At 49.2% G+C, this 24857-nt stretch overlaps 1 protein-coding gene across 1 annotated transcript in view; it reads left to right on the top strand.

Annotated features, from left to right (window-relative positions):
• The window catches only part of LOC8031079 (nuclear pore complex protein Nup153), a 75113-nt gene that overhangs the window by 48075 nt on the left and 2181 nt on the right, over positions 1-24857 (top strand). Inside the window, exons 14-20 of the mRNA XM_042286609.1 lie at positions 1216-1376; positions 3933-4080; positions 7432-7616; positions 9169-9316; positions 9879-11267; positions 17440-17711; positions 18840-19012. Coding sequence (XP_042142543.1) covers positions 1216-1376; positions 3933-4080; positions 7432-7616; positions 9169-9316; positions 9879-11267; positions 17440-17711; positions 18840-19012 — 2476 coding nt within the window. The remainder of the gene's footprint in view (positions 1-1215; positions 1377-3932; positions 4081-7431; positions 7617-9168; positions 9317-9878; positions 11268-17439; positions 17712-18839; positions 19013-24857) is intronic.

Here is a 24857-nt window from a genome sequence, read left to right as displayed (position 1 = left end):
AGGGGTGTGAGGGCCATGAGTGCGTGACAGGCGTGAGGGCCGTGAGGGCGGTGAGTGCGTGAGGCCCACTTCAGATCGAGCATCTTTCTCAGCAATTTTGGTGTTAATGGCGGGTTGTTCTCTAGCTTTCCCTAGATCGACACGAATTGCTGAGATTGGGTCCGGCTCGAAATAAGCAACCAACTCGGAGCAATTCAAATACGTTTGAAGTGGCTGCATCTAATCAGGGACGCAAAATTTTTATGTGATACCTCGTGCCGGTGGTGATGACACCGAAAGACTTGGTTCTCATTTGAAATCGATTGTTTTTTTTTGAAAATGAACTGTTTCAGAAAGGTGCATTAGTATTCTTAACAAGATTTAAATGCAAAAAAAAAAAAAAACGTTTATAACGCGTAATGGTGTCTAAATAGTGCAAGAAAAATAAAATTTTATGATGACGATGGCAAATTGCAGGAATTGCAATTTATGAAACCGTCGTATGACGCGGCGGGCTAAAATAAGGTTTGTTTTGGCAAAATGAAGGGGGTCAAAATGGCCAATTTTATTTCTCCCGTTCCCTAGCCTTTCGGTGGCTGAAACGACTAGGCCATCCTCTCGACGTCAGCCTCGCCGTAGCTTTGATCGTCTCGAGACGACCTACAGCACGATTGCGTTGGATGTCACGTGGTCCCCGCTGGCTGCTCTCTGAGTGCTTGCCAGAGTGGGCCGTTTATAACGAAAAATACAGCCACCAGACTTAAAATACAAACGTGCGATTGTCATTTATGGATGTTGTGGATCATATTCAACCTATTTTTGAACACGATGGGTATATTTCAAATTTCCTCGAAGTATCCCTTTAAGTTTCATCAGTATGAAGCAAACTTAATTTCAGAATTAAATGGTGGCTTATAAAAAGCTTTAGAAAAGTCAATAAAAATGGCACGCATTCGGTACAAAGAGGAATTCATGTTTGACAATTGGCAGGCAAAGCCATACGAACCCCATTGAAGGGATTTTGCTGTGGGGTTCTCATTTTGTCACCCACTATAGGGACACGAACGGTGGTTCGAGCTGTCCAAAAATTAATTCTTGGTCATTCTGTCCGAATCCGCGGCTCGAACCGTTTTGTCCTTCATCGGTTAGTCTAGCCAAAGGAGGAAGAATGTTTCTCGGCGACTTTTGATGCGCCCAGTGACACGAGCTTGATGCCCTCGTTCTTTTCTCTCTCAGCCCTATCGGGGAAGTCCAAGCCTGCGGCCGGCTCCTGGAGCTGTTCGGCGTGCAAGATCAGCAACGCCGAGTCGAACGTCAAGTGCGCCGCCTGTGAACAGTGGCCAACTATCACCACGGCCGCTGCTCCGGCGTCCACTTCGGGACCTGCGACCACGGAGGTTTGTGTATGCAGGGATTTTGCCGTAATTGCAAATGCCGCGCGATTTCGACGGCGCAATCGGTTTGTTATTTTGAGACGTAATTTAGTGAGAGGGTCCAGTATTTTTGCTTTTTGTTTTAGTAAACATTGTTGCATGTGAAATGTGTGGAGTCTACACTCTCGGTGCTCTTCATTGGTTTCGGTGCTACCGTATTTACTCTCATAATGAACACATTTTTTTTTTTCCGAAAAAAATACACATAATATTTGAAAGGTGCGTTCAATACGCGAAGTAACTGACGGAGGCATACCCATGACAGGTTGTGGGCGTGCCACGGGAACCATGCTCTATAAATTGCTAACCTTTTCTAGGGCGCTTTTGGTGTGCCTTTTGCCGAACGACAAGCGCTTTACGAAGCTCACTCAGCACAAAGAGCGACGGGACCGTTCTTAGGCCTAACCACTTTCTCAATTCCATTGTCCGAAAAGCGGACCACTGACGATGGCATGTTTGTTGACATCTGTGCATCCGATGGGCGAAGCATGTCCGGGGCTGGATAATTCATCGACCCCAGCTTCATTAGGTGTGCGCGCCGCTCGGTTCCTCGGTCGATCACTTCTGCAACTACGCACTTGCAGCCATTTTGAGAGTGGCTTGGCTTGGCTTGACTTGACTTTCCCTGGTGGCTTGGCAGAAAAAGAAAATATGCTTGGTTGGCTTGGTGGCTTGCTAAGTTGGATGCAGTTCGAGACTCGCAGAGCCAAAAATTGGAGGCGCATTCATTACGCGGGGGGCAATTCATTCATTGGAGGTGCATTCATTATGCAAGTAAATGCGGGAATTTGGGTTTTAAAAACTTGTGGCGGCGTGTCAAGTTGCCATCTGTCGGACGCATAGCAGATGCCCCGCAGGGATTTCCCATCAAATAGCACCTCAACTCACAGTGATGTGTCGTGACATGCTGATAAGATGCTCGCGTAATAACCTAAATTGTCTGGGTTCAACTCCCATCTGGCGCGAATGCTTGCTTGCTGTGTTGGCCTCTTTGCCCCACTCTGAACCAATTGGTATCGAGCCTCGGGGCCACGGTTTTATCCAGGCTTCACTTTTGAGCTTCCCGGAATACCGAACATTCAGCCAAAGAATGTTTCTTGTAGAAACATATAAAGATTACTTCACCCGCTGTACAAATGGAAACTGAGGTAGAGGAGGTGGTGAGAGCGTGCGAGGACGCCTAAGTACGAAGCTCTGGCTGGAGTTTGTTGGTTCGTGCGAGGCTAGCAGCCTTTGGCTCTACTTCCTGTTCCAACACGAATGACGATGTCCAAACAATGAATAGTCACTAAGGCAGCTAGCTTTGCAGTTGCGCACAAATTGTATCAACCGGAGCTCGTCGTGGTGACGCCCCCGCATGCTCTTGTCTTCTCATCTTCCTCAATTTCTGTTCATACAATATTTACAGCGGAGCTGCTAAGGGGTAGTTTCCCAGTTTCGTGTCTGTGGAGAAACAAAACCCCACACAAAAGTCTGGACAGCTACCACCATCCATGAGTGACGGCGGCAAGCGGTTGTCTGGTTGCCGCCATTGCTCATAGATGGCGGCAACCTTTCCAGCATTTCTCCTCTGGTATTCACCAGAGTGGAAAGGCTGAATGCCTTTAGGTCGTCCTTGAGGTCGTCCTAAACGTCGTCCTTGACGTCGTCTTAGAAGTCATGTTTGAGGTCGTCCTAGAAGTGCTTGAAATCGTCCTAGACGTTGTCCTTGAGTTCGTCTTAGAAGTTGTCGTCCCTCAGGTCGTCCTAGAAGTTGTCCTAGAGGCCGTCCTAGACGTCGTCTTCTAGGCATCGTCCTTGAGGTCGTCGCAGAAGTCGTCCTTGAGGTCGGCCTACCATAGTTCAGCTCTGCTGGTCTTCCTTCTTCACCAGACTGGAAAGACTGAAAGTTTTGTAGCCTGAGTGAAACCGTTTTTTTGACACGGTGGGCTACCACAAGGTTTGTTTTGGCAAAATGAAGGGGGGACAAAATGGGCAATCTTATTTCTTCCCTTGTCTGGCCTTCGGTAAGTGTGGTTGATAATCAAGCACTGCAGCCTCGTTACCCAAAAAGTGTCTAGCGAGCGCACTTACACAGATACGGTGTGCAAGTATGCAGGAGGTGAAAGGAAAGGGAACGGCAGGTGCTTCGGGTGGTACAGTGAGAGCCGGGGTGTCCGACTCTAAGGGACAAGACCCTTAATTTCCACTCCTGCGGTAGCGCCAGCTTTGGTGGGGCTTCTTTTGAGATGCTACACGTGACGACGTTTGCACCGTCGAGGTGTAAAGTGTGTACCGAGTTTGCCCTGTGCAGCGTCGTCGCGGGGCAACGAGCGATACTCTGTAGTCGAGCTTCGCTTCTGTTACGACGGTGCAAGAAACGGGCAAACTTGTTTCTGGTACATTCCCATGAGACATATGCGCCGGGCTGGTCGCACGTGCCGGGCCGGTCGATCGTGCCGGGCTGGTCGCACGTGCCAAGCGCGAGGCTGCTTGCTCGCAGCAGTATGGGAAGTCCCCGTGTCCCTTCTGCTCGTGCAGGCCCCCTCTCAGGGCACCCCCAAGGGCTTTGGGGACCTGTTCCGGCCGTCTCCCGCCACCTGGGAGTGTGACTCGTGCATGGTGCGCAACGAGGCCAAGGCACAACGCTGCTGCGCCTGCGAGACCCCCAGGGTGTCCCCGGCCCCGGGTAAGTGAGGGTGTCCCTTGGTTTCTTAAAGGGGCGGTGCAATGATTTTAACACTGAACGAATGTGCAGCTTGTATTTTTTATATTGTTCACTTCCGCATAAGTAAGAGAAAAAGTGCCACCATATCCCAAAATACCTCTATTTCGCTGCGTAATCGCAAAATAAAGGACGCTTTTTTTCCCAACCTGCGGCCACATGGTGGCCGCAAATGGAACCTGTGGTGTGACGTCATTCGGAGTGGTTTTTGTAAGTGATAGTGTTAGGCTATTGTAAGCTTGATTTAAGGTTAAGTTTAAAAAACCTTGTTGTTTAGGCATGCAGAAACGCTTCAGAAGCCTAATATTGCCGCTAAAAGGGTATGAATTATTTGTGGCGCCATCTACCGCAAGTCAACAAAACCTGCTGTCGCCGTCATCCGTCGACGCCCGAGGCGCCTGCGGCGGCTACCCGAGCAACCCGGACGTTTTGTCTTTCCCTCGCTCGACGGAGTGCGTTGGTCGTGGTCCGTAGTATCGTGGTGTCTCGACCTCGACTTCGACTTCCACTGCCCGCCGCACAAGTCCAAGACTTGGTATACGCAAGCATCTTGCGCTCGACGTCGCTCAGGCCGTCCGCCCATGCCGCCATGTTGTTCGGGAATCTGCTGACGAGGGGCGAGCCGGCGAGCGCTGGGGAAACGGAAGCCAGAAAAACCCAACCGGAAACCAACGCCACTCCGAATGACGTCACAGGCGAAGCTGGTGCCGCTTCAATGTTGAGTTGAGGGGTGCCAGAGATATCAATTTCTTTCAATTTTTTTAATGAAAACTAGGGCAAGCAGGAAAGAATAGTTTTCGGCCCTTCGTTTTATATGTGGCCGGGATCAATTCCCGCAATCAATTAGCCAAAGCCTGCAAATTGTTGCACCCCCCCTTTAAATGCCAAGTCATTTCTTTGGGTGTAACGTTATAACAAATAACTTTTTACAGATTATTGCATTTTTCTAAGTTTGATGTGGTCCCGATCGCAATGCATGCATTTTAAACCGGATTACTCAAAGTGTATCGACCACCGGACATGCTTATTACGAAGAACGATCCGGCGAAAGTACGCTGTGTAAGCCAGCGCAACCTTTGGAAGAGTTGCGCATAAAGCCGTTAGCAGCGAAAGGTATATCGTCTTTCGCCTCTATAATAGACCGATCTCACCCAGTGTTCCGTGCACGAGTGACGCCGCCAGAACTTCAGTTCACCGAAGGAAAACAGCAGTGCACGAGAGGGCTCGTGCCGTCTGGTGCTGTACATGCCCGAGCTGCAGCGATGTTGTTGCACGTCCAGAAAGACTAAAGTTCCCTCGATGCATTGCGGCAGCGGTGGCGTAGTCAAACTGGCTGGTGAGATCGGTCTATTGCGCGAGGAGTGCGGAGCACGTGACTTGCCTACGGAGTCCCGACGCACTTGCCCGTTGCCCGGCGCCCTTCTCTTACGTGATTCCGATTTGTTGAGTTAAGGGAGCAAAGAAGGCGGGAGATCGCTTCTCGGGATCCTGGTGTGCGCAGAGGAATGAGGCAGCTTGTTGAGCGACAGTTCCGACGCTTTCCACGGTGCCCGTGGTGATGTCAGCCTCACCCGGTGTTTGGGGCAGTTGGAGGAGGCTTTTTTATGCCTGGGAAAAACGCCCGGCAAACTGATCTCCCGTCTTTTTTCATGTCTCGGTAAGCCTGGCTCATCGGCAAGGTTTGTGTCATTGAACATATATTTGTTATAAGCCTTCCACACCGTTCCGGTGCACTTTCAAGGTTACCGTTGCTCTTTTTATGGATCTCCTGTTCTTAACGAATTACTGCTTTTATCATTTTTTTTCCGTCCCGTTGACTTTGTTATAACTAGGAATTAAAGTACCTGTGCCCCGGCCAGACTCGCCAGCCTTCTCCAAGGAAATTGCAAAGGAGCTGGTACTCTCGTACAACCGCCTGTAAGAGAAACCTTCTCGAGATCTGTTCCCGGATGGAGACGCAGAACGCCAATGAGAGCTTTAATGCCTCGGTGGAAGAGGTGCCCCGAAGTGGAGCTGGCTTCCCTCGGGACAGTGGAGTGTTTAACGTGGCCCTCGCAGCCCTCGAGTTACACCCGGGGCCTAGAGACATCGCGGAAGTTCTGTCAGAAATGGGCGTCCAGCCAGGGAGCCACCAAGCGTCATATACAGAGAGGACAACCCATTGCAAAAGCCCAAGTGAAAGCTCTCGAGTCATTGGAGGTGTCCCAAGAGAAAAGAAACATGGAACCTGTGACCGAAGCACAGAAGGACCGTGCAGTTTAAGGACTAATTCATGTCCCACTTTAGATGAAATGGCAAGCATCATCTAAAGGAAAGCACTGGATGAACTTTTAAAATTTTTTGTTCATGTTTTAACTAGTGTTTATTGCTCTAAAACTGTCGTTTGATGACTAAAGTGCCTGCATACCTGCTGTGCGGATTTTCTGGAGTGAAACTTACTGGAGCTCTCGACTATGTGCTTACTTTTTCAAGATTGTTACTTGTTCAACGAGCGTGTCGCATTTTTTAAAAGAAAAAAAAAAGGAAGAAAAATGTTTTTTTAGGTACTTTTTTTTTTTTCACTAGTATATAAGACAATGAAAATTATTTTAAACCCACTATTCATTCGTCTAGTCACTCATCATTATATTCCAGAAAAAGAATTTGACATTTTAGTGCTATTTTTAGCACTGCAATAGGTTTTTTCCCTCTGCACTGCTAGTTGTATACCATATTTACTTGTATAATGAACGCACTCGCATAATGAACGCACCCTCCACAATGGGTACCAATATTTGGACTTCTTTTTTTCCCTCGCGTAAGCAACGCACCTCCAATTTTTGGCTCTGAGTCTCGAACTGCATCCAATTTAGCTAGCTACCGAGCCAATTTTCTTTTGCCACCAAGCGGTCAGGCCAAGTCAAACCAAGCCAAGCCGCTCTCAAAATGGCTGCAAGTGCGTAGCTGTGGAAGTGATAAATTGTGAAGCAGAATTAAATGTTGGGGAGGAAGCTCATCAAAAGCTTTAGAAAAATCAATAAAAATGGCACGCATTTGGTACAAAGACTAATTGATGTTTGACAATTGGCTGGCAAAGCATACGAATTCCTTTGGAAGGCATTTGCTGTGCCATTCTTGTTTTTTCACCAACAATAGGGACACAAAAAGTGGTTTGAGCTGTCCACAAATTAATTTTGGATCATTTCTTCTGAATTTGCGACTAAAACCGTTTTCTCCTATGTCGGTTTGTTTAGCTAAAGGAGGAAGAATGTTTCTTGGCGCTATATTAAGTGCCTGGTGGCAGGAGCCCAATGCCATCGTTCCTCTCTTCCTCAGCCCTGTGGGAGAAGTTCAAGCCTGCAGCCGGCTCCTGGAGTTGTTCGGAGTGCATGATCAGCAACGCCGGAACGGCCGTCAAATGCGCCGCCTGCGAGACTCCCCGCCCGGGGGCGCCACCCGCAGCCCCGACGACTGCCACGGCCACTGCCCCAGCATCTACTTTGGGACCTGCGGCCACAGAGGTTTGTGCACGATGGGATTTTGCTGTAATTGCAAATGCCGCGCGATTCCTTTGGCGCAATCGGTTTGTTACCGTTTTGAGACTTAATTTAGTACGGGGGTCTAATATTTTTGCTTTTTGTTTTAGTAATAGTAGCAAATTGCTCGCAATTGTGGTGCACGTGAAATGTGTGGAGTCTAGTCTACGTTCCTGGCACTCTTCGTCGATTAGTTTGGCAACTGTCTTAATGCGTCGCACGGACACTGAACGGCAGCTCTTGGATTGGAGATACAGTCAACTCTCATTAATTCAAACTCATAAATTCAAACTTGCGGATAATTCAAACTAACATACAGGTCCCATCCTATGCGTCTCTATGGGAGGAAACTCCCTTTAATTCAAACTTTGCTTTATTCATACAAATGTTTGGTCCCCCTCGAGTTTGAAATAACGAGATTAGACTCTACTGGTACTAATTTGGGTTTTAAAAAACTTGTGGGGGGGTGTCTCGTTGCTATCTGTCGGGCGCATAGCGGATGCCCCGTGGGGCTTTCCCGTCAAATAGCACCTTAACTCGTGGCGATGTGTCATGACATGTTGGAAAGACGCTCGCTTAAATAACGTAACTGGTCTGGGTTGGATTCCTGTCGAGCGCAAACGCTTCTTTTTTTACTGTGATTCTTCGCCGCCACTCAAAACCAACGTGTATCGAGCTTCACGGCCACGCTTTTATCCGGGTTTTACTTTTGGGCTTCACAAAATGCCGAACGCATAGCCAGAGAACATTTTATATTAAAACATAGAAATATGACTTCGTCCACTTTACGAATGCACACGAGGTAGAGGAAGAGGTGAGAGCGGGCGAGGACCGCCAGGGTAGCGAGCTCTCGTTGGAATTAGTTCGTAGACGCAAGGCTAGCTGCCTTTGGGAACTGTTCCATCCGGAGCTTGGTGTAACGTCCCCACACGCTTTTGTCTCCTCATCTCCCTCAATGTCCAGTCATATAAATTTTTGCAGCTTGAGTGAAACCGTCGTATGACGCGGCGGGCTAAAATAAGGTTTGTTTTGGCAAAATGAAGGGGGTCAAAATGGCCAATTTTATTTCTCCCGTTCCCCAGCCTTTGGTGGGTGAGGTTGAGAATCGAGCATGCAGCCTTGTTACCCGAGAGGCGTCTAGCGAGCGCACAAACGGTGATTGAGTGTGCAAGTGGCGAAAGGATAGGGAAAGAGCAGGTGCTTCGGATGCGAGGGAGGTGAACTTGGGTTTCCATTCTGGCGGGGGCGCTAGCTTTGATGGGTCTTCGTTACAGAGATGCTAGACGTGACGACGTTCACTCCGTCCAGGTCTAAAGTGCGTACCAAGTTTGCCCGATGCAGCGGCGTCGCGGTGTCAGCGCGCGATGCTTTGCGCGCAAGTGCCGCTTTTGCCACAACAGTGCGAGAAATGGGCAAACTTGCTTCTGGTGCATTTCCACGAGCCGTTTGCGCCTGGCCGATCGCACACACCCTTGTTGGGCATGAGGCTCCTTCCTCGCAGGCTTGGGAAGTCCCCATGTCCCTTCTCCCCGTGCAGGCCCCCTCCCAGGGCACCCCCAAGGGCTTTGGGGACCTGTTCCGGCCATCTGCCGCCACCTGGGAGTGCGACACGTGCATGGTGCGCAACGAGGCCAAGGCCCAACGCTGCTGCGCCTGCGAGACTCCCAGGGTGTCTTCGGCCCCGGGTAAGTGAGCGCGCCCCTTGGCTTCTTAATTGTCTCTTCAATTCTTTGGGTGCCCCCCTCCCAATAAAAAAAAAAAGTTGAATTATGTAACATAGAAGGCATGCGCAAGCGCAGTCGTGTGATCAATGAATAAATTTGGAGCAAACGAAGTTCCGAAAGTCCCCCAAGGACAACCAAACTTGGAAGCCCTAGGGTTTTGAGCCCGAAGCTCAACCACTTTGCCGAAAGGGAAACTGGTCAAGGGATAGTTACCATGTGCCGTTCGCCTTGACTCACAGTAAACCTTTGTTAACTCAAGGTCCTATAAACTAGAGAACAAATTTAAGATAATGAGGTAGCAAATTTTTATTGCACTGATTGAGCATTGTTTTAATGGAACCCTTCCAACAACTGCGCCAAGAAAAAAAAAGGAAAGCCTCCCCTCTTTCCTTCCATAAAAAAAGAATGAAAGGAAGAGACGAAGAGCGTAAGATAATGTTGAGCGTGAGGGAGAGAGAAAGGATGGCACCCAATGACTCGTGGGTCGTCGTGCTTAGCCCGTTGTTGGTGCGCATGTGTGCAGGTCCGACCGGCACGTTCAAGTTTGGCATCCCCACGTCTGCCACCCCCGCCACACCGGCGCAGACTTCGGCGCCGGCCACCTTCAAGTTCGGCAACCTGACCGCCACGTCGGCACCCACCCCTTTCAAGTTTGGCACGCAGGAGACCTCCACCTCCGCGGCCTCGCCGCCCGTGGCGCAGTTCAAGTTTGGGTCGGCCATGTTGGCCTGCAAGCCGCAGGGGCCACTTGGGCAGGACGCCACCTTCAAGCAGAAGGTCGAGGAACGCGCCGGCAAGCCCCCCGCCCCGGGCTCGGCCGAACCTCCCAAGACGGAACCCGCTGTCGTCTTCGGGGCGCCCAAGACCGAAAGCTCGGCGAGTCCGGCCGTCTTCTCGTTTGTCCCGAGCTCGTTTGCGCCGAAACGCAAAAATGAGGCGATTGCCGAGGCGCCGGAGATTAAAGCTTCGATGCCTTCGAGCGCGGTTTTTGGTGGTTCTGCAAAGACCGGGGGAACAGCGCGAGACAGCGGTCTCTTCGGGGCCCTCGCCAAGGCCTCCGTCGGGCTTCCGCCGGCGTCCACATTGTGCCCTGGCGGTGCGACTGCGCCCAAAGTTGCCGACTCCGTCGCGAGTGCGGGTGCGCCGACCGGAGGCGACTCTCAAAAGGTTGGCTTCTCTTTCGACAAGCTCGCCAAGAACTCTCCGACGGCGGCCACCTTCTCCTTCGGGATTCTCTCCAAGCCGACAGAGAGCGCCGCTCCACAAGGGAGCACAACCGTCGCGGAGACCAAGACGACTGCGACGTCCGCGGCACCCGCTTCGGTCGGAGGGTTCTCCTTTGGCGCCCCGCCGAAAACCTCGGAGGGCGGAGAACCTCCAAAGCCCGTAGGCGGTTTTTTGTTCGGAGCCACATCGGTCGCGAAGAGCGACGGTTTCGCGTTCAATGCCGCCACGCCCAAGCCCGCGTCAACCTTTTCTTTTGGAAACGCGGGGGCCGTGGCGGCGAGCGCGGCAGCGCCCAAGCCGGCACCCGCCTTCTCATTCGGCAACGCGGGGGCCCAGGCGGCGCCCGGGGACGCCCCGGGGGCCGCCCCCTCCACGCCCAAGTTCGTGTTCGGACAGAAGACTGACACCTCGCCGGGCACCTTTACGTTTGGGACAGCTTCCCTGGCGACGTCGCCGCCGGCGCCGGCGTCGTTTGGGTTTCCGTCTGCAGGCACGGCGGCACCGGCGACCCAGCCGCTGGCGGGCCAGGGCTCGTTTGGAGAGGCCAAGCCGAAGGCGTCGAGCGGCGGCTTCAAGTTCGGGACGTCCCAGGAGGGTGGCTCCACGTTTGCGGTGGAGGCGCCGCAGCCGGCCCAGAGCACCCCATTCTCCTTTGGCGCGACGCCGGCACCGGCCCCAGTCGGAGGTAAGTCGGGCGTGTTTGTGACGCGTGGTAAAAAAAATGTGCGGTGCAAACAGAAAGGAGCACGTTGCGTCGTGGGACGCTGCTATTTAATATGACGGTATGACTTCATGGTGTTGCGTGACATCATGTTCAATTGCATGACACAGTGTCCAGCAACGTTACGTATCACAATGTTGTGTGGCACTATGACATCGTGTGACATCACATTGTCGTGTAACACTATGACACCATCAGACACCATCATGCAACACGTTCTCGTGCAACGCTCTTAGGTGTCATGTCATGTGACCTAACGTCACATCATGTGGCTTATGTGTTGGGTTCCATGTATTTGGATAAACTTGAAAAACACTCTACGGTAATATTTTGTCAAGTTGGATTTATTAGAAAAACTCTCGAGTTTCAAGGCCACAGTGGCAAAATGAAAAGCAATAAAGATGGTATTTTACAAATAAATATTGTAGCACAGGATCAGTGGTCCTAGGGAGAGGCCAGTTTAGTTTTTGTTTGTTTCTTTTATTCTCAAAAATTGACAAGAAGATTTCTGTTGCTTTCGTCAAGGTATGTTCTGTGCAACTGGTTCGATGTACTTCCGGCTTGGAACAAAAGCTGCTGTCCTGGTTCCCGGTCTAGACCGTACTACGGTATAACCTCGTTACAACAGATCTGGTTACGGCAGCTTATAGCTTACCGATTTGTGAGGTTTGGTGGTTCTATCTCTGCCATGGAGCCAACTTCGCTTATTACAGATTTTGTTATAACATTCCATACTTTCGCTTGTATTAGACACCCCTGCATATAACTTGGACTCTCAACTTAATTCCATATTTACACGCATAATGAATGCACCCCTCACCACGCACATCTATACTTGTTTTCACCTCAAGAACCACAGTAAAAAAAGTGTGGCTTCTCACGGAGCATTACTAATTTCCCTCTTTATGCTGAGAATTGAGATATATGTACAGTAATACCTCATTATAACAAAATGGGATATAACAAACTAATGGATCTAACCAAGCAATCATAATTCCCCTAGCTTGCTAATAGTGGGAAGAAATGGACATTGGCTATAACAAACTAATGGGTATAACGAAATAATTACGACTGCTCCTTTAACTTTGTTATAACGAGGTTTTACTGTAGGTGCATTTTAGATTAGATATAAGTTACATTATTAAGACGTACATGTTTCAAACGCCAAGAACGTAGCTTCTGCCTCCGACAACCAAATATTGTAAGAACTACTTCACGCGGCGTAGGAACAAGGGAGCAAAACTTTTTTCTTAAGGTGAAAACGGGTATATATTGCCACGCGCGCAGCTGGCCAAGTAGGCAGCGCGCGCGAGGCCTAACGGTTTATCGCGCCTGCCTCCCACGCGAAAAGCCAGGGTTCGATTCCTGGGGGCGATGCATCTTTTGTTATTCCTGGAATTTAGTTTTCTGGTAAATTCGAGAACCCTGTTGCTTGTTCGAGGTCCGAATGTTCTATGCGTCGAACATTCTACGCCGACCATTCCAGAAGCTCGCTCGTGTACATAAGGGGCTTCGCACAGCGAGCCAGAGTCAGTTTCGCCCCAGCGTTCGACTCTGCTGTTGCGCCGACTTCGACGCCCGCGACGCTCTCTTATTATCTTTTGTACCCGTTTATTTTTGGCACAAGTTCGTCACATTAAACGTTTATTCCTTTCTGTTTATTTATTGTTCTTTTGGTCACCACCCGTGACAATATGTAGACTTGTTTTTTTTTCTTGTGTAATGAACACACTTTAAATTTTCATCTCCGCGAGTCTTGAACTGTGTCCATCTTGGCTACCCGCCAATTTTCTTTTGCTGCCAAGCGGTTAGGCCAAGCCAAGCCGCCGTCATAATGGCTGGAATTGCATGGTTGTGCAAGTGATCAACCGTGAAACCAAATAGCGCTCACACCTAGCAAAGCTGCGGTCGAAGAATTGCCCACCTCCGGACATGCTTCGTCCGTCGGTCATTGATGTCAACAAACACGCCGGCTTCTGTGATCTGCTTTCGGACAGTGATATCGTGAAAGTAATTAGGCCTAAGAACAGTCGCGTCGCTCTTTGTGCTGATTGAGCTTCGTAGGGCGATTTTTCTTCGGCTAAAGGCACGCCGGCAGGGCCTTTAAAAGTTTAGCAATTTAGAGAGCACGGTTACTGTGGCATGCCCACGACCAGCCATGGGTGCATCTCTCCCGGTGGAGACGTGCCACAGTACCCTGCCATGTCACATTGGCACCTAAGACAACATTTGTGTGTAAAGGCAAAAATTTTGCCCCGCTTAATGAACGCACCCTCCAAATATGTGTCAATTTTTCGGGGGAAAAAAAAAAAAAGTGTGTAAAAAAAGGCAAGAAACTGGTGCCGTAAAATGCCGGGCAAGTGCCCTCCCAAAATTTAGAGATAATTCGCCTAGAAATAGAGGGTGCCCCTACTCGTATCAGGCCCGAAATTTAGGGTGGTGGCCTCAAAATGGCGGCCAGTAAGAGTGAAAAAAAGAAAGCATTATAGCCTGCATTATTGAAAATAATTATTTAGGGACACTCCAATCAATATTCATTTCGGGAAACGAAAATTCTGGTATTCACCTCAGTCGCTATCAAAGCCACAAAATGGTTCCTCAGAGTTGGACCTAATAATGAGGTCTAGGCCCTCGGTCCGCAGCTCGTCAAAGTTCTCGGGGACAACGGCACCGATGTCAGACAGCAGTTCATGTAGATCGCCCTCCTCGCCGCACGTCCCTTTTGCGCTCTGAGAACTGGTACAAAATGTCGTCAACTTCGCTGAAGATATGGGGACCATTGCTCAATAATTTGCATCGTACCTTCGGCTTCTCGAAGTTGTGTTGCAGCAAAACATCTTACTTTGTGTCCCTCTCGCGTACCCTCTTACAGTCCAACTTGAAATGGCGAGAGGTCAGGTAGACGTTTTTGCCATTCTTTCGAGGTCAATCCTCAACTTTGAGTATCTTTTGCACCGTATACGGATGCTTGGCAAACAAAGACAACTGCTCCCAATGCAGGCACTAAGGAAATGGCGGCGATGGCTGGTGGTGCGTTCTAGCAACTTCTCGGATTGGATTCAACATTGGCAGTGATGGAAGTGCTGCGCCTATTGCCCCAAGGACGCAATCCTGCTACATGTAGCGCCAAATTGTCATTTTACCAAAGAATTGCGCCATGCCTGCGCCGAGATGAGATGTAGCATTAAAAAATCAAAATTGAAGTCTTATCAGAGCGCATAGCGGTACCGCGGTATTTTCCGCGCCGCAACTGTTACGCGAACCGAAACTGCGAGGGCGCATTATCATCATCATCATCATTGAAAGGAACAACGTTGGCAACATCTGAGATCAAAGCCGCAGAGGCTAAGCGAAAAACCATCCCACTGAGCAGCCTATTTAAAAAAGAAAAAGGCTGAGCTTGTGGATGTTTTCAATGTTGGCCCGCCTTGTTCCCGTGTGCTAGCTACCAGCGAAGTCGAAGCTAGCGCGAGCCCAATGCTCTGTGCGTTCCTCACTCGCGCATGGACTCGTGCAGTGTAGGCACCGTTGCGGGCTCCATGCGCGCTCTTCTGGCTTCGGCTGCGCTCGCACCGAAGCTGAAATGAAGTATAGTTGGGTTGCACCAAACTCTGGATGTAGTGCTGGTAAAGCCTCCCTTTTTGGAGCACAAAGCACCGCGCCTTGCGCGACTGCAGTGTCTGCTCCGCGGGTGTCGCTTATCTGCAGTGTGTCGCTGCATGCCAAGGAGCGCACTCAACGGGTTAACTCGCCGTGATCCGATCGTGACTTCGGCAGCACATTGAAAATGAATTGGAATTTTTGAAGCGAATATCAGATACCGCAATATTTGAGGCTGCTGCCCGAAAGACAACTCTAATTTGAACTAAAACATTCCACAAAAGTGAGGGTCGTTAGATGCTGCTGCAGATACCTTAAGGGGGGACATGGCCTGGGAGGGTCAACTTTTGAACCATTGTCTCAAAGTGATTCAAACTTTCAGGGTGAATTGAACCCCACTAGGATTGGTGACATCTAAAGTTTCAGTCTTATAGGCCAATTCTACAACATACTATGCTTAACAAGCTTCAGAAAAAAGTTACTTTATTAGGAAATGTATTTTAGAAAAATAATAATTGCAATCCAAAAAATTTTTGGTTTAATGTGAAGTAGAATACCCACAGTGCAAGTTAAGGTAAAAATTAATTGTAGAAAGTGCAATTCTAGAGAAAAACAATAACACCCAAGAAGAGCAAACGATTTTAACAAATTTCTGAGTTTTAAAATATTCAGTTTTTGTCATTAAGAATTTAGCTTTTTCAGATTATGAGTACCTTAACTTGTTCCTCAGGAAATTTTAGTCAAGGACACCACTGAATGAAATCTTTGCACTTTCAAAATGTCCAATGATACATTTCCTCGTACCACATTTCCTGCCAAAAAGTGAAACTGAGAAAAATGCATTCGAAGTTTCAACTTTAGGTTCTTTCTTTTCTGTGAGTCCGAGGTAGGCAAAATTCACCTGGTGCGTTGTTAGCACCTTCCTCTTCGAGACTTCCCTGTTCCCCTGGCAATAGTTACCAGTTTGTGTCATTTGTAGGCTAGCTAACGTTTGTAGCAGGCATTTGTTGACAAATAAACTGGCAAGAACTAAGAGGCAAATCATACTAAGGAAGAGCAGCAAAGCAGGAATAGGGTCTGAAGTGGAAGATACTGTGAAAGGGTGTTACTGAAGATGACACAATATCATGTCACCGGGCCACAATATCATGTCACCGGGTGAAAGGGTTTACGAGTGGCATGTCATGCCACTCGTAAACCCTGTTTCGGGTCTCAACCAATAAGATTGCTCATACCAAATTTTCAGAATTTTTTCTGTTTGGATGTATTGGGTCCTCCTAGCCATTGATACTTGTAAACTTGGAAAGCTTCTACGGGCTAAATCTAGAGTAAATGGCACTTCCAATGAGGGTGAGATGTTGTGGCTAGGTTAAACGAGTATGAAGCAGTGCTCAATAAAAAACGCAAAAAGCTTGCTCCCTGCCGACATGTCAAAAATAATTTATTCTGAGATAAATCCTGCGTGTTTATAAATGAAAGTTTCTGAAACCATTCTTTGGAAGTTAATAAGCATAAACATATCATTTTTGAAAAAAACATTTTTCTCTGAAAATTTTGATTTCCGAGGCCATGTCCCCCCTTAAAAGAAGTGCAGGCTGATAAAACTAAATATCCTGTACCATCAGAACTCAGTGTGACATATTTAATTGTATTTTTTTTTATCTGAGGAGCAAATAAACTATTATTAAAAATGTTTTTTTTTTGTGTTTACTTTGTTGAATTTTCTATATCCTTTCTTAAAAGGCGACAGGCGCTGTGTTCCGATAATAGAGATGGGCTATATATAGCAATGCGGCATCATTTCACTTTCAAGTAATATGCCAACATATGCCGGACCCTGCTCCTAAAGAACATTTTGCCTGCTACAAGGCGTGCTCCAAAAGGTCAAATGGCACTTCCATCACTGCATTGGCTTTGTACACTGCGACAGCCGAAAAGCCCGAAACAAAGCTAAAAAAATGCCTTCGGGACGGGTGGCAGCGGGGGGGGGCTCGGTCGTGTACAGAAAGGGGAAATTTCCGGAAGATGTGGGGAAGGCGCTGAGGGCGTGTGCTCGGTATTTTACGGTTGTTGATGTTCCATTTGTGAACACGTTCCCTGTCCAACTCAAAGTGCTTCACAGTTTTGGTGGCATTGTCTTCATTCTTTTTGTGCCACCGTACAACTTGCACCTTTCTCTGAATCGTGTCGCTATTCCTTGTGGTCCACGCTAGAAATAAGCACGGTCGAACAGTTGCGTAGCAGGCAGATGAAGGAGTGTACTGCTGTAGTTTATTCGCTTGGACTGTTTGTCTCTTTTCTTAGCACCCACACATTTACTTTGCCCTTACCTTTCCAATCAAACCAAGCAAGTATGGTATCTTCTCTTTTGTTCCAAGTCGAGTCCTCTTGAAGGTGTCGAAAATGACGCAATTTCTGGGGGTGGGCGATGTTTAGTGGTTCTATTAAAATAAATATTTTGCTCCGAAAGGTGGGTGAGCGATACTCTGGGTGGGGGCGTTCTCTCAAAACTCTACAGCGCAAGAATTGTTTCCAGGTGGCTTCTCCTTTGGGGCGTCCCAGCCGGCTGCTAGCCAGCCCGCCGCCCCGGCCTTCTCCTTCAACGCGGGCGTGCCCACGCCCGCGGCCCCCCGTCTGGACTTTGCCCAGCCCTCTGCGTCTCCCTTTGGGGCGGCCCCCCCGGCGGCTCCTGCGTTTGCCTTCGGGGGCCCCATGGCGGCGCCCGCCGCGCCCCAGGCGGCTAGCTTCCAGTTCGGAGCCTCGGCCCCCAACCAGGGAGGAGTCTTCCGCTTCGGGGCACCCTCTCAGGCGAGTGGCGCCCTTTCCCCTCCATCCGGGAAAGTGATGACATGCTTAGGAGACCATCACTTGCATGCGTGAAGAACTGATGGCAGTGGCTGTTATTGCGCGTAGTAACATCCACTCTGGTGCATTCTTTGTTTACCCAATCGAACCCGGCAGTCTTGTGATTGCTGGAGGACGTAAGAAAGGGATTACACTGTGCGCACAAGTCGATGTCCCTGTTCAAGACTAAATCGAGACAAGCAGTACCGAGTAGTACGGTATTCAATATTTGCTTAGACGTGAACTGCAAATTTTATATTTTTCAAAGTTTTGATCGCGGCAGGTTGGTTTCACTGAGCGTGCTTCTTTTGCCCGAGTCCCGCTAGAGCGACAAGCAGAAGCAACCGACATCGACGAGCCTCAAACACGTGCGGCACGCACACAGTGGTGCCTTTGTCAGACTCGCAGCCTCCCAGCGCTCGCGAAGCAAGCACGAGAGACTCAGTCTGTCGAAGATACCTTGGCGTGCATGCCGCACATGTTGTAGGCTTGTAGGTTGTTTTTGTTTGCAGCCATGGTGGAACCTGGGCATTACCGAGGACCGATGCACTGCGGAGAGGCAACACTCGCAGAGGCCGCCTCCCTGGGTGTCTCTTCTTCGCAGTGCACTGGCGTTCGGTAAGACGAGCACTAAACGGGTCTAAAACGCCGCGACCGAGCGAAAGGTACAAATATTGCAGCCGCGTGTTCGGGAGGAAAGCCCACTTTCAAAGTGGCCCATCCAGAGCTGTATGTGGGGAGAGTTTGGCTACTTTACAATCTTGCCGCCGTAATGCCCCCTCTTGAGCGAGCCAGTCGGCCTGCGGCGCAGAGTGAGAGGCGCGAGCACATGTGCATGAACTCCCGGCATTGGCAGCCAAGAGCTGTGACAACGGGGGTACATTGGTATTAGCTTTTTTTTTTTTTCTGGGAGCATTGACTGCCAGGCTTGCGACGGCGAGGCGTGCCAGATACCGTGCCATATTTGGTTGCCACATCGGGACCGTATGTGGGACAATAAAGTGCCGATCAAGCGCACCTTGGGCACTCTACCCCGACATTACTGGGCTTCCTCCGCAGCACCGCTGAGCCCGTGCACTTGCCCGTCCACAGGGTGCCCCGGAGAGCGGGACGCAGCCCCAGCCAGGCGGCTTCAACTTCTCGGCGGCGCAGCCGGCCGCCCTGGGCGCCTTTGGCCAGCAGCAGCAACCGGGAGCCAATCCGAGCCAGGGAGGGTTCGGCTTCAACGCTGCCGCCCCCGCCAACCTGCCGGGATTCGCATTCCCGTGAGTATGCCTCGCCGAGGTCGCCTCGCGAGGCGGCACGAGCTTTGCATCGGAGTGACGACACTTGGCTCGTCTCGTTGCTTAAATTCGTTGTTGCCAGTTGTCTGTCTGAGGCTTAGTCTGAAACGGTCGAGACGGCAACGGAGCAAAACGGTATCGCCCAAGCTTCCCGACACCGCAGCTGAAAATCAGGAAGGCTCATTTACAAATCGTAACAGCGCTGTATGGCGGTCTGTCCTTGAACTACAAATGGAGGGCTGCCAAACGAGACTCCCCTCATCAAAAAACACATTGACATTGTGCCATTGTATCGATTTTCATTGCTTTTTATGCCCCATGCCACTAATACCCAGAAAAAGAATCGTCAAAAAAGTTAAAATACGCAGAGAGATAGGCGCTGACTGGTGGTCGTGCGGGATGGTGCCCTGCGTACATGGAGACAGCGGGAAGCAAGGCCAGGGGAGAGGCTGTTGTGCACATGCGCAGAAGCTTACTGGAAAAACTGTAGAGCCCTTTACATGAGGATGGAGGACCAGCGGAGCTGTTATGTTTGCGACGTCTAGGACGATGCCTAAAGGACGACGTCTAGGACAATGCCTAAAGGACGACGTCTAGGACGATGCCTAAAGGACGTCTAGGACAGCCTCAAGGACGACTTCTAGGACGACGCCTAGAGAAATTTAGCTCATAGATGGCGGCAACCTTTCCAGCTTTAAAGGAGCTTTGCAAAAACTTCAGGGCTTTGCTTAAATTATTGTGGAAGTTGATGCCTGGCACTTCTGAAGTGAACTACAAAAAACAGATTTTTGCCTGGATACCCTAGCTTTTATTTAAAAAAATCCAGGTTTTTGCCGCCTCTCAACTCGTACGTCGTCTTCCGAGTCACGTGCGCAGCGACGTTGAGGGGGTAGGCGCGGGGATTCGGAAAACTTCTCTCTTTAGAGCCATCAGTGAGCAGCGAGAACTCATCCGCCGCGACCGCGTGACCACGTGCTGGCGGGCGCCGCGCGAACAATATGGTGAAAGGAGGAAAGTCTCATCCGGGTCCGGCCATACCTGTCCGGCCCTGTTCGCGGTAGCAGAGAGAGCTGACGGTTTTGTGGACCTAGGATAGATGGCGCCACTAGAACTCCGTATAATAAAAGTTTTGTCGACGATACCGGGTTTTTGACGTTTTTATGTATATGTTGGAACGACAACATTTATAGAAAAGTTACCTTTTATCGAGCAGGTATTCGCACAACTTGCTATCTTTCTACAAAATTCCCCATTGATGTCACGCCGCATGTTCCTCATGGCCGCCGCTCGCGGCTGCAGGTCGGGGAATATTCAAAGTTTTGTCTTGCTATTACACGGCGGAATCGCAACATTTCGATGAAAGGAGGTGTGTTTTCTGTCATTTGTGACAAGATGAACAATATCAAAAGCAGGAGATGCCAATTCTTCCAACGTTAAAATCGTTGCACAGCTCCTTTAACATTCTTTTGACAAACATCTTTGAGACTCCATCCAGGCCTGGTAGCTTTCTGCGTCCTCCTTTGGGCCCAGGTTGCATCCGTGACAGTACTTGCTGTGATTGGAGAAGTCAAGCATTACCGGTTCTCACTTCAATGACTGCGCGAACCCCGAAGTTCGACGTGTGGCCGCGCTTCTGCCAGGTACCATCGTAGCTGATGCAGACGTCAAGCAAGTCATCTGCATTGTTGACATGGCCTTCTCCATCCTTGAACACCTGAGCTTCTTTCACTGCGGTCGCTGCCTCCTGCATCACATTGCACGGACGCGACGTGACGGACACTTGGAGCACCTTCTCTGCAGTCTTCTCATAGGTTTGGAGATGGAGCGTTCAGGCCCCCGAAAACATTCTTCAGCTTTGTGAAGCTGATGCCGCAGTCCTTTCCCACGACACAAAGTTGCGCGGGAAGCTTGCTCTGCCGAGTCTCTCCGACAGCCACCGACTTTGGCGTCGTCACAATGTCCCAGCAAGTTCTGCACACGACGACAAACTGAAGATTGGCTCCCATGCCACTTTCCTTCGAGTCCAGTCCATTTCCACAGCAGTTCGGACACAGCAAGGCGCTCGTCTTCACAGCATACACATCCACAAAACGATACCCGTCGAGCGCTGCGTTGCGAACGTCCTCAGCTGGTTTTGGCAAGTCGGCAGGTTGGTCCAAAAGCGTGATGTTCCGCTCGAAGGTCGTCTACTCGTCTGCTTCCTTTGATGCTGAACCCCTTTCGGGATGCGGTGTAGAAGAAAAGGCCTTCAGAGACGGTGATGGGCGCAACGGTCCGGGCGGCGTCGTCGACGGGGCCACGTCAGGAGCTTTAGGACGTCGGCCAACCACAGATGCCTCTCGATTTCATGAATCGAGAATGCTTACTGAAGCTTCCGTGCACATCGGCTTTGCTCGGCGACATTTTCGGAACTAAAAAAGATGAGAAAAATTGACGCTAAACAGCGAGATGTAGCAGATCTGATGATAAAACACTGTCTGAAGGGTGACCGCCGCGAAAGGTCACGTGATAGCTAAGAACCAATCATGACCCCAGTTTCGGTTTTCCGACCAAAGACGAGTTTGTAAAATTCCCTATTATTCCTGTGGAACAAGTTTTTGCGGCGAAGTTCTTGCCGCACACACATACCCTCAACTTGTGTTCACTATTTTACTAAAAGGTCAGAGAAACGACCTTTCCAACGAGCGTACTAATGCCACGCTAGGCATTGTGGGCATGGCACCGTACCGTACCGAAAATAAAAAAAAAAAAACTTTGTTAATTTTTGTACATCTGAAAAATTCGTTATTCTGTTCCGAGTAACGAGATTTGACTGTATAATGATTCATTATCTCGATTGGCACGCGTCCGTAGTACCGCAAGCCCCGTGCGAGGTTTGACACCTTAGGAAAAGTTGTGAACTGCTTTGGTCGTGACCAAACATCCCTATGAATTCGCAAGTTGGACCGGGCCTCCTTCAGTGGACAAGTAGTATTTATTCACTTGACAGCCAACTTCTCAAAAATACATCTGTTATCTCTCTTCTTTTGTCGTATTGCTTATTTACTAATAGTATTGGCATCCGTTGTGCCACGGCTGCCCTTACAACGAGGTGAAGGCCTATTGGCGATTTCATGAGGGTGAAGAATGTGCCATAAGGTTACGTTGATCCAATATATGGTGGCGACTTATTCGAGTTACGTGTGGCTCCGGGGAATGAGACAAGTCGCCGAAAGCACTCCCTTCATCGAGAGGTTCCTCTCTGAAAGAAGAGCGAGTGTTTGGGGAAGCTGGTGAACACTTACCATAACTTAACCCGAGACACGGAAAGAGGAACAAGACGCCTAAAAACAAGGACTGAGATGCGTTGCCTCTTTTTCGCACGTCTCCTTCCTCCTTCCGTGTCTCAGGCTAAGGGGAGATGTGAATCGAAAAACGGCAATATTTTTGCAAAAAAATGTAAATTTGGGTTTTATGGCGTTCCATTATTTAAATCTTTACATTTGATGTATAAAAAAAAAATGCTGCCGGTTATGATTGCAAAATTAGTCAAATACACATTTGAAGACCTCCAGGCAACCGAGAACAGCATGAATTTGAGCCATTTTTCTCTGTGTGGTTCTACGAGTTGTGACGTCGCTCGCCATCGCATTTACGTTGACAAGCAGGCCTAGACGTCTCCTCTCCGTTGCAGTCTTCTGTAGCTTCAATTTCTCAGGGAAATATATAAACAAAATATGTTTTGCCGCACAGCGAAAGAGCATAGCCACAATTCTATGGTAACATTCAAACACATTTTTCTTTTTATGTAATCTGGGCAATCTTCAGTTTGTGTGCACGAATATGTTCTTAATATTGTCCTATCACAATCAGATTTGTCATGCATATACTTTAGAATATGTAGAATGCAAATGCCTAGGTTTGGTTAAAATTCAAATTTTTTATGCAGTAAAACCTCGTTAATTCGGATCTCATGGGACCGGCAGAAATGTCCGAATTGTCCGAAAGTCGAAATATAGAAAGGACAAAGAAAACAGTGCGAAAACATTTCCCTGTGACATACCTTTATTTTGAGAAGAAATCTGTTATTGCCACCTGCTTTCTGGACGACATTTGGGCGGAGACGGCAACTTTCCTTTGTGCGGTCGAGTGCTCCACCGCACTCGCACTGTCAAAGCTACGCATCCCGTGCACTGACAATTTAGCACAGCAACGCCTCATCTAGTTTCGGGTAAACCACCTTCCGCAGCCGCCTTCTTTTCACGTTGAACTCCTCGCTTTGGAAAGCCTGTAGGATCACGGCCTTAATTTTCACATACGTGACCAAAGTGCTTCTCTTGACGTCGTAGCCTTCCATCGCTTGTCGAGAGACGCCGTCCTTCAAGGCCCTCAGTATTTCCACTTTCGTCGCTAAATTTATGGCCTGGTATAGCTGCAACGGAAAACGAGTAGCACAACTGACCGATGATCTGAGCGGCAAAATCGCGACACCCGGCGCTATTTTGCCGGAGTGCACCGATAGCGAGAGTGCCAGTCACGTCGCATGTTTCAACGCGGAGGTGGCGGGCGAAGCGTTGAGGGATAAGATAGCTGTTAAAATGGCGGGCTTTAGGATCCCCGCGTTGAGGCATGAACGTGACTGTCACTCTCGCTATCGGCGCGCTCGGGAACAATAGCACCGCGTGTCACGATTTGGCCGCTTCGGTCGTCGGTCACTTGTGCTACTCTTTTTCTGGAGCTATGCGTCTGCCGTTTTCATGCCAGGAGAGTAGTTCACTAATGCACGGCAATCCAGAGCAAAACTGGTGCGAAACGGAAGAGCGAAGAACCATGGGAAAACCATAAAAACCACGTATGCACCTCGGATGGATGGCGGCCATACCTTTTGGAACGGGTGGTCGCTTGCGCCACCTGCTGAATTCGTCCGAATGAACCGTAGCGCGCCACGTTCCCTCCGAATTAATGAACGTCGTTTTGTGCCATTGACTAATACACACGTTTGACGGGACCGGATCGGCAGTACAAATTATCCGAATTTCCGAATTAGCGGGGGTTGAATTAACGAGGGGTAGCACGAGTTTTTCTTAAAGAAGATTGTAAATAATAAAATATTTCCATTGCTACATGTTCCCTTAGAGAGGGGTGCTGCAGCGTTTTCTTCACGGTCGTCAATTTGCCTGAAAATTTGCTAAACACACCAACAATCGTTGCAGAAATATCCCAATTATTAGCGGAAAAGGTTGTTTTTTTTTTTTGCGAGTTATTAATTTACATTTTTCGTCCTCGTCATGTTTTTCAAACAGAGTCTCTACTGGCAAAAATGAAGACGTGACGCCATGGCGGGCAGGGGCTTATTCTTTGGATTGTAGAATTTGTTTCCAACTTATTACAGGCAGTTTCATGCAGTCAAACAAATGCTTTGGAAGTTCGGTGCAGCAACCTGTGCAGCAGCACAAAATAGATGCTCGGCATACTCAATTTTTTTTCCTCCTGCTCGACTGACTAGCCTGCCGCCACCAACGTCGTGGCACTGAAAAGTGCGGGTGTATTTGAACATTGTGTTTTGGCGTCCTTTCCTTTCGCCGATTTCACAATATCTATTCTGAATTCCGCGATGCTAACTAGCATATTGAAAAGGGTAAAGGCCGACGACTCTGAAACTTTGCATGGTTATTTGGGTTGCTCGAAAAATTGCAGAATCGTCGTTGTCGATATTCTATGGCATCGGTTGTTGACGTTGCCTAATCCTTGAAAAAGATTGCCCCCGCCTGCGGGAATCAAACCTGGGTTTGCCGAGTGTGGAGCCACTGATTGACGCCACAGTGTTGACAAGTCGCATGCCCACTGC

Source organism: Ixodes scapularis, unplaced genomic scaffold (assembly GCF_016920785.2).
Source record: "Ixodes scapularis isolate PalLabHiFi unplaced genomic scaffold, ASM1692078v2 PGA_scaffold8__174_contigs__length_109621045, whole genome shotgun sequence".
In the NCBI taxonomy this organism is placed as follows: Eukaryota; Metazoa; Arthropoda; class Arachnida; order Ixodida; family Ixodidae; genus Ixodes; species Ixodes scapularis.
This window is presented reverse-complemented; position numbering and strand designations above follow the sequence as displayed.